This window comes from Botryllus schlosseri, chromosome 9, assembly GCF_051294905.1.
Source record: "Botryllus schlosseri isolate E-star chromosome 9, Bs_hap1, whole genome shotgun sequence".
Taxonomy (NCBI): Eukaryota; Metazoa; Chordata; class Ascidiacea; order Stolidobranchia; family Styelidae; genus Botryllus; species Botryllus schlosseri.
The window spans coordinates 4,415,167-4,431,083 of record NC_137244.1 but is presented as its reverse complement, the minus strand read 5'-3'; the positions used below and the strand labels follow the sequence as shown (position 1 = coordinate 4,431,083).

Here is a 15,917-nt window from a genome sequence, read left to right as displayed (position 1 = left end):
AGCAATTCCATTTATTTGATTGTGAAACTATCTGATGCAGACATGAGTCAAAGTTTACTCGGTTTTAGCGCAAACACAATATGTCGATTTCGGATATTTAAAGTCTTGACATATGGAATAAGCTCTCTATTTCTAAACTTGTTCATTTCGAAATCGGAAAATTCATAACAGGACTATCTGTAAGTCAATTTTGTGCGTGGGTCGCTTCACGTCCCGCAATTACTTGTGTGGTCTGAACCCGTAGCGATAGGTTATTACCCCCACCAAATACAGTACTGCAAGACTAGGGATACTAACAGGTTCGTTGCGTCGTAAAATTACACGTTGGGATTGTCTTTGAAACAATTTCCCACCCTAAATTATTCCTATAGTTACGCCCACGGACTGTAATATGTCAGTTAACCCCAAGATATAGACTACATGATTGGTCGAAGATATTGAGTTAATCTATTATATATGTCATTAGTTTCGATTTCAACATAATGACTAACTTTCCTTCCATATACCTGGTCGATATCATGGCGCCCCGATATCGATATGACAAGGTTAATAGGTCAAGTCCCCTTTTCTGACAATGACTTCTGGTAAATGTGGCAACTTTTTCGCGAAGAACCAATGTTTGCCGTTAGGCAACGTAATACTACAAACATAGCAGGCTTACTACGTATACTGGTACCTCCGTACTGCTGTATCAAACGCAGTTATTCCGGCAGACGACACGATGGTTAGATCAGCATCGCGCGGATGGGTGAGAAGCGCCGTTAAGTTGACGAACAAAAATGTTTTAATCACGGGAGCGAACGCAGGTCTCGGATACGAAACTGCCCTTGACTTTGCCGAACGTGACGCACGAGTTATTATTGCGTGTAGAGATGAATCAAAGGCAGCTGCAGCCAAAGAACAGGTATCTTAGCAATATTAAATGGTCTGATATCGGATCCATACTATATAATGCATACCATGTGTACGGTTCTGACATGCAGATACAAAAAGCAACCGGTTCGCAAAAGATTTTCACGAGAAGACTTGATCTCTCATCGTTCAGTTCTATTAGGCAATTTTCAGAAGATTTCAACCGGACAGAGGACCGATTGGACATCTTAATCAACAATGCTGGTAGGTAGCCTACTTGAGATATAATCGCTCCTAAGTACATAAATAACGTCAAACATTGAATTTCTATTAAAAGGTATCATGAAACATCCTCAAGCGAAGACAGAGGACGGATTCGAGATGCATTTTGGTGTTAATCATTTAGGACCTTTTCTACTCACAAATTTACTTCTGGACATTATGAAGGTTTGTGTGGAATATGATTTCATGCGAAAATTAGGTAGCATGAACTTGCACGTTTAGACCTAAGCATGGGCTTTAAACCAGGGGTCTATCAACCCCTTGGGATTCACGGATTAATTTTAAGGGGTTAGGACAGGCCAAATGTTGAAACTACAGCTCTAAAACTACATTGTCCTTATTTATAAGATATGCCCTTATTTTAGACCTAATAGAATGTCACATTTAGTTAACGAGTTAATACTTGTAATTTAATCACATCAACAGACCAACAAAGGCGGCAGAATCGTCAACGTATCGTCAATAGTAAATTATCTCGGACGCATCAAATGGTCGGATTTGAACTGGGAGAAGAGACGATATTCGCCCATGGGGGCGTATAATGCTAGCAAACTCATGAATGTTCTCTTTACCCGAGAGTTGGCGAATCGTATTCGGGGTGAGATAAATATTAAGCACCATGATTTTCCGTGACGGATATTTCGGCGTCTAAAATGAATTTGACACGCCTATCAATGAAACGCAATTGTACCAATTGTTCCAATAAGCGCCATTTATCCTGCTGCACGTTTCTAATGATGTTCTTGTTGTCATACACCATATGCCACTGATTTCATACATATTTCTATTCCTAAACACAGAAATAGGAATAGGACGTTTATATTTCTGTCCTTGTGGTTTTTGCGGCATATACATCGGCTCGTGTACCCTAGCAATGCATTGTATATGCACACGATCTGAGCATATGCAATGTATACAAGACAGTTTTGAACAGGTCTCGTATAGATCTACCGATGACTAACATTTTGCGAATGCGAACATCTGGTTACCATTTGTCCCTTTTCAAGAAATCGAAAATGTCCTCCGAGGACGTCCAAATGTCCTCCTTTTTCGCAATTTGCCCTCTTTTATAGCTTTGAGAGTCAGTCGATCGCACAGAGACAGCTATAAAAATGTCATCAAAGACGTGAATTCTGGATTACGAGAAGGTTGAACAAAAAAATAAGGTCACTTCTTACCGATTATAGTGCCAAATTGACTGAAATAGTGTCGAATTATATTTAATATTGGGAATATACTTATGTACATATACAGGAGTGAGTTTCAACAGTACAAGTTTTAACAACGCTGCAGAAGGGCGATTATAGTGGCATCACAAGTTATATATACGCCTTAACGATCTATATAGGCTGGGTCCGAGTTCATATGGCCAAGGAAGGGAAAGCATATCTAGTAGCCTAAATGGTGAAGGATAGTTGACATTACAAACTGGCTTTTGCAATGGGAAGCAAATATGGTTACCCGCGACCTACTAATTTGACGTAAAGCAAGATAACGATTTATAGGACGCAACACACCAATATGCTACTGAAATTTTCTCTTGAGGCAACTCAAATAGGCCTGTGAACGAGTAAACAGCACCTGGTACTGAATCACGGTGCCTGAAAAGTACTTAATCTTACGGAAAACTCATTGGTGAAACAACGACCATTTCTTTTTCGTAACGATGTGTAGGTTAAGTTACTAACTAGGGCAAGTTTTTGCAACTTTTTCAACTTTTTTTTGCAGCTTCCGGCAGCTTCCTAAATACTCGTAAGATATGTAGAATGCTGTTTTAAGATGTTTGAAAGAATCTTATAGTGCAACATTTTGCAACTTTTGCGATTTTTCATGAAAGTATTTTCGGTTTTGGTGAAATACACGGCCAAATTCTACTGAAACACCGTAAATCAGCACCGAAGTACGGGTATTTCGGGAGCTGAGCCGGTAAATTGACCTTTTTTTTAGTCAACCGAGCAAAATGTGGTCTTTTTGTGCAACTTTTGCAACTTTTGTCAAAAATAAATAAATAAATGCAACTGTCCGCGGATTTAACTGCAACAAAAACTTGCCCTAGTTATTACACACAATCATCTCCAAACCCCAAAAAGATGCGCTCTAGTAGAACAGAACCGCAATTCATCGACTAAATCAGGGCCGGCCAACCCATGGCCCGCGTGCCACATGTGGCCTGCGAAAAGAATGTAAGTGGTCCGCGAGGTAATTTTCGAAATGAGTGATATTATTAACAATGGATTGCCCAGATTGTGAACTTGCAAGATCAGCGTCGGTCAAACCGTGAAGGTTTTGAGTGGCCCGCGAGGTAATTTTCGAAATTAGTTAGTTACATGATCATAGATGGATTGTGAACTTGCAAGGCCATCCAAAAATTTGATTAGTCGGTATAGTCGGTACGCAAGACTTGGGATGATGATGGCTAAAATATAAGTTACGACGCACTGGCAGATCCATGGGCCAGTCACATCTTTGTTAGATCTTCGTACATTACTGTAAAGTAGAATATTTTGCGGTATATTTATCTAAAGTAAAAATCTTTTTCACGCTCCGCGCAATTACGAGAGAAAGTGTCCTCCAACATGCGACCTTGCGTTTGCGCTCGCAGAAAGACCGTCGACCTAGGCCCAAAATGATCGACGTGCGTTGGCCGGAGCTTTCGATGTCGATATGTCCCGGCTTCGAATAGTCCTGTCCTTGCAAACTGAGCCCAGCAATTAACAGCATGCCTGCAATATACTCAAGCAACAATATGATTGACCTATAAACTTTGAAAAATTTTCGCGCTTCGTGCGGCTAGTGGCCCACGCAATATTTTGTCAATTGCATTTGGCCAGCTTGGCCGTAAAGGTTGGCAACCCCTGGACTAATGTACTATTGCACAGGTTTGGGTATCACGACGAATTCTATCCACCCCGGCGTTGTGAACACGACTCTCAACAGAACCGGTGGACAAGATTTGAGCATCATGGGACGGTTAACTGATTTCATATTCAACCAAAACTTCCTAACCATATCACCGAAGCAAGGAGCCCAATGCCAAATATACGCAGCGATTGCTCCAGAACTGCAAAACGTATCCGGGAAATATTTCAGGTGACGACAATAGGCCTACTTATCACGCAATTGTACAAATTGAAAATTTCACTTTATGTCTTTTTGCGCAGCGGTTGCAGAAAACTGCCGGTGGGATTTTGGAACGCCACCAGCAGCAAAAGTGCCGCCAGACTTTGGAAAATCAGCGAAGAACTTACCGGATTGAAATCATAATTAGTCGAACACATAAAGATGTACATTTCCAACTAATGTTGAAATTTTTAGTATGAAATACTTCCATTAAACAATCCCGCAAGACAGAAAATGTCGAGCATGTTCATAGGCAACAAATAACCACCCGACCGTGGTATTGCAGTTAAACTCTACTCACCATGGTGAACAAGTCGGCGACATTGACACCAACTTTCGAGAAGGCAATAATTGCACACTGAATTTCTAGTTTTGTGGGAAAAATTACCGAAGCCAAAATGACAGGGGGGAACCGTTAAATGAATCAGGTTAAATGAAGAATAGTATAGTTACACAAAAATTTATTTCAAATATCCGTGATCTCAGTGCTGTATGACTTCTGACTCAAAAGTTCCCGGCCCTCAGAGAAACCCATGTTAGCCTAATGCACCACATTCCAACGTCCGCGTTTATGGCTAATATCTCTTGTCTTCAGTGTTGGGATGACTCGAGTCACCTTTTTCGTATGACATGGCTTGACTCGAGTCACTTTGCAAAAATGACTTAACTCGACTTGACTCGTCGTTTCAGAAATGCGGATTGACTCGTGGCTCGAAGAAATATTTACGAGTCAATTTCAAGTCGTCCAGTAATCGGTGTCGATAAAAATCGCTGTATACTTTACAAATGTTCGGATTTTTCTCGATACGCTGGTGTGACTTGTGAGAGCGACAAATCTCATTCCTTCAATGATTTTGCGTTTTACTGAACCGCCATTGTTCTATCACAAATACATTGACCGCTTAAAGCGTACGTAAAGTAATATATCTCTGTTCTATAGAGTGGTCATTGGTGCTAGGTGATCACCTTAACCAAATATCTTGCATGATCTAACCCGAATTCGAATATATTTTATAAGTTTATATTATAACACATTTGAATAAAATATGAATATTTTATTCAAATGTGTTATGAAGTTCTGTACTCCTAAGCGTCTCTTTGTGTACTTCCGGAAAAGTTTATATTACTAGACAAGCATTGGCGCAGGCCTAAATTTTATCCCATGGATATGTAGTCGGGTAATGTATCATATCAATTCGTTTCCCGCGGTTTCATAGGCCTATATACTCTCTATTCTGGCTGATAATTAGGGCGATTTTTTTGACATGTCAAAATTGTAGCTTCAGGTCAAAAAATCATCAAAAATGTTTACAAAGTCATAAATTTTGGCAACCTGCATTTCGTTTTAATGTGCAGATGTTTGCACTGTCGGAGTGTCGGTGAACCTATCATTTGACATTTTACAGCTTGTAGCCTACTTTATAGGCTCACCGTTGTATACGGACCATCGTCTGCCCATTGTGAATCATAAACGGTCAAATGAAACAAAGAGGTTGACATGTGTTATGCTTAAAGTACCACAATATCCTAACTGAAGAAAGACTCTGTGGGCATTGCATGGTTCTTATATCAAGAAGCGCGTGATTCAAAATTGTGATGCAGACAACATTGTCAGAATGAAGCAACACGGTATGCCACCAGCAGAGTAGTCCTACGCTTAACTTCAGTGTTGTCAGCCAACAACTGCTGCTGTTGAACGTTCTTTCTCCATTATTGGCAAGCTATAGGCCTATACCTAGTTAGGACAGACACTTTCTACCCGAGGGCCGAGAATGTATGAAAGTATATTTCGTTGTACTACAACAAATTTTATTCATTTCCACCATAATACGTGATGTAACTACTGGAGTTCTTCATACGGCCAGATCACGTTGAAATAAAGTTTTTTCATATAAAGATTTGTCAGTTTTTAAGTCAAAATTTTTTTTTCATGCCAAACTACTTCGTAAGGACAGACAATTCCAACCACAAATGAAGATAAGTAGTAGAATTCTAACATTATGTGCGAAAACACCTCATTTGCATTTGAATACGCGAATTCAAAATTTGTCTAAAATAAGTTGTTTAAGGTAAAAAATGTCAAATTTTTGATTTTTTAGGTCGAAATCTTCCATTTTTAAGTCGCAAAATCGACCTATACCTACCACTACACTGTGGGGCTTCTCCAGTTGATGACACCGATAAGGTTAGCTTTAGTTTAAACGGGCAATAGGCAGGCTGGATACGTGTGAGAGAATCGGGTGTGACAGAATTGGGTGGAACATAGTCAACTATATCAGTACGCATCGGTAACTGTGGGGTTGCATGAAATGGGGCTGCAGACAAATGTAATTTTGCAAAACTGATCTGAGAATGCTAAGGGCGTACGCATTGATCATGGGTTGCGTACCTAAATGTCTCCGCTGATTTGGCACTCGATATTTCGAATGTCGTACTTTTTCAATACTCGCTATTTTCCCGGTGGCCATAATTCAATTCGTCGTCCATTGTCAGCGTCAATTACAAGTATTTGTGGGTTTAAGTGCTTGAAAATTCCTGCAAGGAGAGCGTGACTATAGAAAATGGTTGGGATCACTTTTGTATTTGTTCAATAAAGTGGGATAGCGTATTGAAAATATATGAATCTGAAACTTCAGTGATATCAATCTCAACGATTCAATAATTTTTAAATAAATCATGTTTCAAATAACTGTGAATAAAATAGTCTACTACAATTGGTTGTCGGTGCCAATTCCATTTCATACACGTCCAAAAACAATAGCATGCGAACAGCAAAAATGCATTTTCACGATGTGTGAGGTTTGGGTCGTGAGACGCTCATAAAACTTAGATTTAGGTCGGGATCGAAAATGTTTAAGAATCACTAGGGTAATAGAATCAGCCAGTGGTGTGTATCAAGATACTTACATGGAAGTGAGATGTGAGCTATGCTTGGGCGATCTGGATTGATGGAGGCCATATAGACCTACGTTTACCGTCGCGTGAGGGTACTATAGTCCCATGTCTAGTACACAAAAACCGAAATTCTCAGTGTGGTCCATGCATGTTGGTATTCATCTTTTCGAATATCCGAGCATTATTAGGCCTACATATAATGACGTATGCGACTCAGCGCTTGCAGGAACACATCAAACAACGTGTTCCTAATGTTATTAGATTGTGCATATGCGTGAGATTCTCATGAAAATGCAACTGTAGTTGATCTACGGTTGCTAGAACACAATCAGGCCATGACTACGAACTCTGCCATCGACAAGCGAAAGAATTTTTAATCAGTCTAAAAATTCGCCACTGGCTGCGCTCGCGGCATGCCTGTATTCCATATTGTTTTGTTTCAATGGCGTCACAATTGGTTGTATGCAATGCAGTTAGACGCAAGTTTTTAAAATTCATCATTCGCCGACGATTGCCCCTGAAGAGTGTCAGCTCCAGTCTTGCCACTCCTAGTGTTTTTAAAGTAGATTTAGTGTATTTCGACTTGGACTAGTGTTCTTGTGTATTTTTGTCAAAATTTAGCAGATCTAGTGTTTTTTTTCCTGGACAAAATATATTTTAATGTATATGCTATTTTGATGTTCTTTACATAATATACTTGAACGGTAATGAATATCCGTCGACACTTGCTCATTTAGCACAAGAACCAGCCCTTAGGTAAATGCCTTACTGCCGCTCATTTCTATCAGTAGTATAGAGCGTTTGGGGTCGTGAGATTAAACCTAGGATTGTCGTGACCTTATATGCATTTGTGCAATCGCGATACGTAGTCTAGGCCGGAGTTATGATAGCATGTTGCGATATTCGGGAGTCCACGTTCAAGTTTTTTTCAGGCCGTGATCGGCAGTTTGCTAATCTGATCTTTATATCCTAATACTGGTGAAGTTTATATGACAAGACAACGACTGACATATACCGAGTCAGCTGGTAACCTTACCAGCATTGCTTTTATTATAGGTTGAGACCGGCTTTCAAGTCCTAAAAGACCATCTCTGTAACTAACCCGTAACGAACATGATACCGTGCCTAATTTGACTGGACCCATTTATGAATCACCTTACCAAGGTGTTTGCATAGTTGCATACTGTTTAGCCCTGGGATATAAACTCTGTGTCGCCACGGATATAGAGATGTTTTTGTGGCCACAATATTTGAATTGAAAAATGACGTAACGCATAAAGCCTATATGTGAGTGTATGATATTCCATCACTTTCATATGCCTCACTCAGATTGGATTGGATTGAATGTAATAATATTATTTTCGCGAGAATTTTTTTTACTTTAGAGCTGAACTAAAATTTTGCTATGGGGCAATAGATTAATAGATGAAAGAATTGCAGAAAATGTAATGAATTTGTAGTTCTCTAAGTCTTCTCGTATATTATTCGTGTTAATCAATGCATTAACCCTACAATTTATGATTTCCGCAATAGTTTTGACCTAAATTCCAAAACTAGTGTATTTTTGTCGAAAGATAGTGTTATTTAGTTAGCAAATCTTGTGTTTTTTCGTAAACCTCTATTGGCAACACTTCAGCTTTCGAAATATTTATGCAATGAATATATTACTTAAATGCATATTAAAGTTCTGCACCACAACAAGTCTTTTAAACGAGGTATGGCAATGATAATAAACATTAGTTAAGATCAGTAACTTCTACAAATGGTTGTCAACCTGGGGGTCGTTTAGCTTTTTTCCTGGGGGTCGCGAAGGAGTAGGTCTGAGCGAAAGTGATGACCTTTATCCAATATAATAAGCTTACGAAATTTAGAGATGAGTCGAGTAACATATTCAAGCCGGAAATTTGGTCACGACCAAACGGTTGAAAACCATAGGCATATACGTAACGTATAGACTAGTAAATTAGTTAGTTTATATATCAGCAGCTCGCAAACTGGACGTCATGGCGCGCTGGTGCGTCGCGAGAGTTTGCCAGGAGCGTCATGAATACATGTGGAAGTTGTCGCATTTATCACGTAATATTGGAAATGAATCCAAAGGCTACAGATTCTCTTGATACTGAGCCAATGCATGCACAATACACATAGTACAAGTTCCAAGACCAAGTCTCGGCAAAGTATCACGATGACTGGTTTACTTTGCTACTAACTAACTACTTGATAACTACTCTGCTACTTTGCTTTACTACTAACATATTCCGTAGTAAATTGTTCCCACCCAGTCAGGTCATCTCTGACAAAATGTGCTTGAAGCAACAGCTTGAATGATTTTAGTTTGGTGCAGTCTGAGCAAACATGAATTTTTTAATATCATTTTAATCGCAGGCCTATCTTAATACCATCTAAATTCATAACTCAGTGCCGTGCCCTGACGATCGATAAGTTGCTGTAGGCCGCCGACAAAAATAGTTCAGGAAAAACTGCTATTATGGAACCTGGATTCTAACGCGCAATATGCCGTAATATCAATTCACCTTAGTTAAATTGTAAAATATTCTCCTTATATTTGTGACACGTCCAACCTCAGATTCGCCGGTCAATTGCGGCTATCTGTAAAACTAAACGCCCGCATCCATTGTGATGAAATATCGACATCGTCCATTATATAACGAATACATATACGTGACATCTAGCACAATGGTTGTCAACCTTTTTGAACTTTTGCGGGCCGGCGAAACACCGAAATAAATGTTGCGGACCTGTGAACTTTCAAATATCAAAATTCATACCCCAAATCTATTATTGACAAATATCTGTAACCTAAGTAAATATTGGAAACTTAATAATAATTATACCTTACTTTTGTAAAAGTAATTGTCCCTAGGTTGGAATACCGCCCGCACATTCTAGTTCGTGACGCACCTGGCTATATATATACACGCGAAAAGCGTCACTCCCCTTTTCATCAACAATAATAAAAATAATAATACCTTACACGTATAGCGTCGACTGGTGAGTCTGTGCTGCAATTTCTAAGAAACTAGTCCTGTTAGTTCGGTCGAGAATGAGGACAATAACCAATAACATTACGATCGTACTCAACATTTTCTTCGTAAGATTCATATTATTATCTGAAGTGCACTAAACTACCAACATTTTAAAGTAAATTTACGCAGTTGTCTTGAGGACTATATACTGGTTTTATACTGCCGATCTTAAAGTCGATCCAACGCGGGCATTTGCGTTTGCTAACCAGAGGTTGGCGCGCCAACCTGTGAATCAACGCGTAGTTGGTTCATCAACCGCTATCGAGTCCTGGGAGTAGCACGTTTCGAAGTATTTGAGGTTTATCTGGGCCCCTCCTCACTTAAGTCACTGTATTTACGGCCTCTCTAGAAGAAAGGCCCATACAAAGGCCAGGTGAAGGATGAAAACAAGGAAAGCAAATGAAAAAGAGCTTTGCGGTAATGTGATTCTTCTGTCGGGAACAATAAGCTACAAAGTTTTGCAGATTTTAGCTGTGAAGGTTTTTTTGGCCGACTGAATGTAAATTGTAAAGGTTATTGCCGATACTGTATATATCGCGGATAAGTAGCCTATAGCTTACTCCACGCCAAAAAGTCATTACGGTACAGAAATGATATCCTGCAATTGCTGAGGAGCTGTTACCCATTATATGAAAGTGTTGTTCAACACGGCCTGAGTTGGTAATGGTTATTTGTTACTATTTGTTATTACTTTGTTTTCACTAACTGGACCTCGAATATTTTCACCACAATTATTTCTATTTATTCGAAGTCGCAATATTTGACCCATTAAAACGATATGTAGAACACTGTCATCAGGGTTGCATTCTAAACAAATGGTGTTTCGAACAGTGTTTTAAATAAATAACTTTAAAATTTTTTTTTTAAACGTCGTATAAATATGCCATAATTGTGTAAGTATCAGCGCACGGACGATTTTCACCCGATCTATTAGACGCATACGATATGGAATGCTTGAAACCCTCGAAATCGTCGTCGGTTCAACAGTTATAGCACGTGGATCCTAGATATAAATCACTGGTACGGAATGGGTATTCTGGTGATGATGACCGCACACCGCAAAAATGCTGCATAACGATGTATAACCTGGTTAAAGATGTTTTGGTCCGCTTATTACAGAGGTCAAAAGTCTTTTTCGTAAAAGGAACCACATTAACCCTACATTTTCAATTGTCAATATCAATCTACCATGGCGTCAAAATTAGGGATTCACGACGTCGTGGTTAAAAACAAACTAGAAAAAACAAAAATACATGTTTAAACACGCGCCAGGTTTTGAACTGGTTTGTTTTTAATTGAATTTGCTTTAAATGCATCCTTTACCGCAATACGACCGTAAGTCAACTCTCCTCGCTCTCCCATTAAATCCGCTGCCAGATTGTGCCGCACACTTCGAAGTCCCGCATGTCAGAACTGGAGGTAATGAGAAAATATAGCGTATAATAATGTAGGTCTAGCTATAGGTGTCATGTTATCCTCTAACGAATGTAAATCTTTTACTAATTGTCACTAAAGCAACGTAGCCTACACCCACTTTTCAAGGTTGATGAAGTCACAACTTCGGACGGAATGCGGGGCCTTTGATATATTTTAAATCTGCACTGCCAAGTTATACAGTTTCTCCTGAATTCCTATTGAAAATGAATGACGCGATACAATGTTCTTCGAGACATTGCGTGCGTCATGAAACCACGACTGTGATGGTGGTGTGACCGCTCATGATTATCCAGGAATATCCCCTACTGCTTCTTACTTTATATGGATGGGCAAACTTGGAAGCGGACTTGCCTGATATACACCCGTAAGGAATTAATTCAAAAGTCTGGTAGGAAAAAACGATTTCGTACAATCGTTTCACAAGCGCGTAAATAATTTAAATATTACTTTTAATCGAACATGTCCTAAAAACTGTGTGATTTGATACAGTACGGGATTCAGACAATATCGGCGTATGACATATGGGTTGTAGTATAACAAGGGTCACGATCGTGTTTGGTTTGCGAAATTCGATAAATTGAAGGTTGGCGTTCGAAACCATGAAATACATTCGACGAAAATTGAATAAAATGTATATAGATTGCATTTCAAATTTCATTTGCATTTGTTGCAATGCTCGATGCTTGAGCTAATGACGCATTCTATACAACTAGACACGTCTAAGGTAGGATATTCCACACGTCATGGCTAAGTTAGCAATATCTGCGTTTCTGTACAATCGATTTAATCGTGCTCGAAATATTGGCATCTTACACATAGGAAAATATGTTCGCGAACCTAGTCTAAAACGGAATTCTGTTAATTTCCTGAAAAACCGGGAGCTATTATTAGAGACAAGTTGCACGTCGCTATTAGGATTGCATTTAATACAAAAATCGCTTGTTTAAAACATAATTTTTTTGTATTTTTATTATTTTTATTTTTAGCCATGACGTCACCTAACTTAAACTGTGTATTGACATTTTTAGATGGGTCCTCAAGAATTACAATTGAATATAACAGGGTCAATATGGCTCTTTTGACGTAAAAGGTTTTCAACCCCTGTACAAATAGACCAAATAATATATTTGATCACGAGTCCCCTCTAAGCTGCGCGCTACGCGCACAAAAGAATCTACCTGTGCCTCGAAAAAAGTCATCACTATGTCTTTTGCAGAAGCCACTGATCCTTATCTGACCAAACTGACGACCGTTTTAGATGTACAACTACGTCACTAATTTGTAATCAGTAATTTGTTATCAGACGAAGCGACGCCATCTTGGTCGAAACGTCGATTTCAAGCCGAGTGCTCTGAGAAACGTCATCTCGTCTCTCCGCAGGACGATCATGTTCTCGTTCCTCTTCTTTACATTATATATTGTATTTGCATCCATGATCGTAGCAATCCCGTGTTGAAAATAATTCGTGGGGGATTTTCGTGTTTGTCTTTTTAATTGGACTTCGAAGTTGGACAGTATGTTTTTGTGTATGCCTGCTAATTGCAATTCATTGATGCGCATGATAGCTACTCAACAGACCTTTGTAAACGTTGATCGTCAAATGCTGCAACTGTGAGGTGAAGGCCGGTGAATTACATCAGCTTCTCAGCAGCAAATTTTTGATTTTCTTCGATCGTTTGAACGGGAATCTTCTTATATTACAATTCACTAGGTCGCTGCTGGGCGGACTGGAAACATGTACCAATATCAAATTTCAACTAATTGCGCATTTGGCAGAAATTGGACTTCAATTGATAAGGTCGTACGCTCAAATATTTGTTGCTTCGATCACACTTGAATAATCGTATTTTAAATCTGATAGTACGTCTCAATAGTAATGAGTGCGTTGCTGGTATTAGGACGTCACATCAGTGTTTTGACGCGGGAGGGCAACACCAGACGTGGCTAACCTGCGGCCGTAGAAGGAAATTTGTGCGGCCGTCGACGCGTAATTCAATTAGTATGTGTTGGCGGCCGTCGACATACCAATTGAATTTACGAATTGACTCCCGATTATAATTAATCTTGAAATTTTCTTCGCGCCGTGCAATCTGAGCCCCACATCACAGATGCGAACGGTGACGAGACAGCGTGGTGGTGAGTTCCACAGCTACAATACGAATGCGGGTTCGAGTCCGACAGAGGTCTATTGTTGGAGGTCTATCTAGGCTCCTCCTCGCCATCTGATCCGCGTAAGCTGTGTCTTAAAACGTCTGGAGGTGGGCAGTGCTATAAGTCGCAAATACGGAATGATAATGAAAAATGACGGCGTGATGTAAAATTACCGATATAATCGAAACACCATGAACACGAAACACAACAACAACAAAAACAGATGCGAACAGCAGAGGAAAATGATGCGTCAATTTGTAATCATGTGCTCCTCACGAAAAAAATTTGTTTCTGGTACGTTTTGGTGATTGCAATATCTTTCCACTATAACGACAATCCTGGTGGGAGGTCAAGAAATGAAAGCATGCAACAAAGTGATACATTTTGGCAGCAGTCATTTTCCCCGGAATGACACCGTATTCGAACTGCACCTGAAAGGATTATCAAAATATGCACCATAGCACACGTGCAATATCCGCGATGTCGAGGTTTATCATCATCGCACGTGTGTTGGTGCATATGTTGAAAATCATATAGATGCAGTTCGAATGCGGTGGCTTTCTGAAGAAAATGGTTTTCAATGTTGAGACCACATCATTGAATGGATATACGCAGTAGGGATGGTGTGAACCTCTGAAAGGTTCAGGTTCGTGTGAACGCGAACCTTTTTGAAAGGTTCTGTGTGAACACGAACGTGAACCTCTTGACGTCACGTGACGTCATATTGCTAATTTCAACCCTATCTTTCAATGAAGTGATAGCCTATATTAATGTACACGATACCTAGCGACGACTCGGGCCACATAATGCCACAATGCCGAAGTACATATTGGTGTTTTAAACGTCGCTGAGGGTGGAGATAATAAAGTTAGCTGATCAGAAAGAATGATAATCGTGTGATTAAACCATAGTGTCCTATATGGTGTCGACACAGGCAAATCTCACGCCTCAGTGAAATTGTATCACGTCACAATTTCCATTTGGCTACAGGCAATTTGACGGTCATTTTTGACCGGCTTGCCGAGCATTAAATTTGGTAAAACGGGTATCAATCGAAAGCTGACTCTGCACTGATTACGAAAATATGAATTTTATTCCGCTCGTGGCCCTGGAACTCCCACAATCAGCCTCGAATTTTTCATTGTTATGGAGATTGGCATTGGGACGCAACAATGCTGAACAATGCTGTCTGAAACTTTTTCTCTTGAACTATTCTCTCGTTTCGCTAGACAGCATTGTTGCGTCTCAATGCCAATCTCAATAACAATGAAAAATTCAAGGCTGATTGTGGGAGTTCCAGGGCCACGAGCGGAATAAAATTTATATTTTCGTAATCAGTGCAGAGTCAGCTTTCGATTGATACCCGTTTTACCAAATTTAATGCTCGGCAAGCCGGTCAAAAATGACCGTCAAATTGCCTGTAGCCAAATGGAAATTGTGACGTGATACAATTTCACTGAGGCGTGAGATTCGCCTGTGTCGACACCATATAGGACACTATGATTAAACACTGCTAATCGCTACGCATGAATGGAGAAGGTTACGCGCGATGGTTAGTCGCGGTGTCCCGAGTTCTCAATCAAGTGGCGTTATCTGTTGCATCATAATGCGAAAATGCGTTATATATAGGCTGCTAGTTGGTGAATGAAACTCAGAGATACCACAATCTCCATAATGGAGCAGCAGTCTGCTAATGACGATACGGCCACTGTAATAGGTAGAATTATCATTATCGCGAAATGAAAGTCGTGTCCAATTCGTACGGATATCGCTTTGCAATGGCGGGTAGGAATACATAATTTGTTGATTGTTTAGTGAAGCCGTAACCTAGGAGACAATCGGCACGGTCATTATCGGGAATAATTAGACGTAGGAATGGTACGCAGTTTCTACAGATAACCAGAAATCTATAGTTGTTCCAGTTTGTTAAATCATGAGATTAAAACTAACTTTATGCGCCGCGATCAACCGGTTTTCTTAATCCTGGGTTGATAAATCCTGACAAACGCGCTAATCAACTTTATTGCTAATCCAACTTTATTATCTTCGCCCTAAATGTATCAACTGAGGCAATTAAAGGATAAAATCAATATCTTCCGTCGCTTTGCCAACAATTTTGACGAGGACTTACCA

General features: G+C 39.7%; 1 protein-coding gene across 2 annotated transcripts; it reads left to right on the top strand.

Moving 5' to 3' along the window:
- The first annotated feature begins 422 nt into the window (after positions 1–422).
- On the top strand, positions 423–5,176 carry LOC145446138 (retinol dehydrogenase 12-like). Of its 2 annotated transcripts, XM_080324363.1 has the most exons (7): positions 423–748; positions 807–904; positions 984–1,116; positions 1,190–1,299; positions 1,561–1,732; positions 4,014–4,224; positions 4,296–5,176. In XM_080324363.1, exons 1-7 carry the CDS (start codon positions 745–747, stop codon positions 4,396–4,398), a joined length of 831 nt encoding a protein of 276 aa, XP_080180489.1. In that variant the 5' UTR covers positions 423–744; the 3' UTR covers positions 4,399–5,176. The 2 variants fall into 2 exon arrangements, with proteins under 2 accessions (XP_080180489.1, XP_080180488.1); XM_080324362.1 differs by having other exon boundaries at positions 425–904.
- Positions 5,177–15,917: the final 10,741 nt, after the last annotated feature.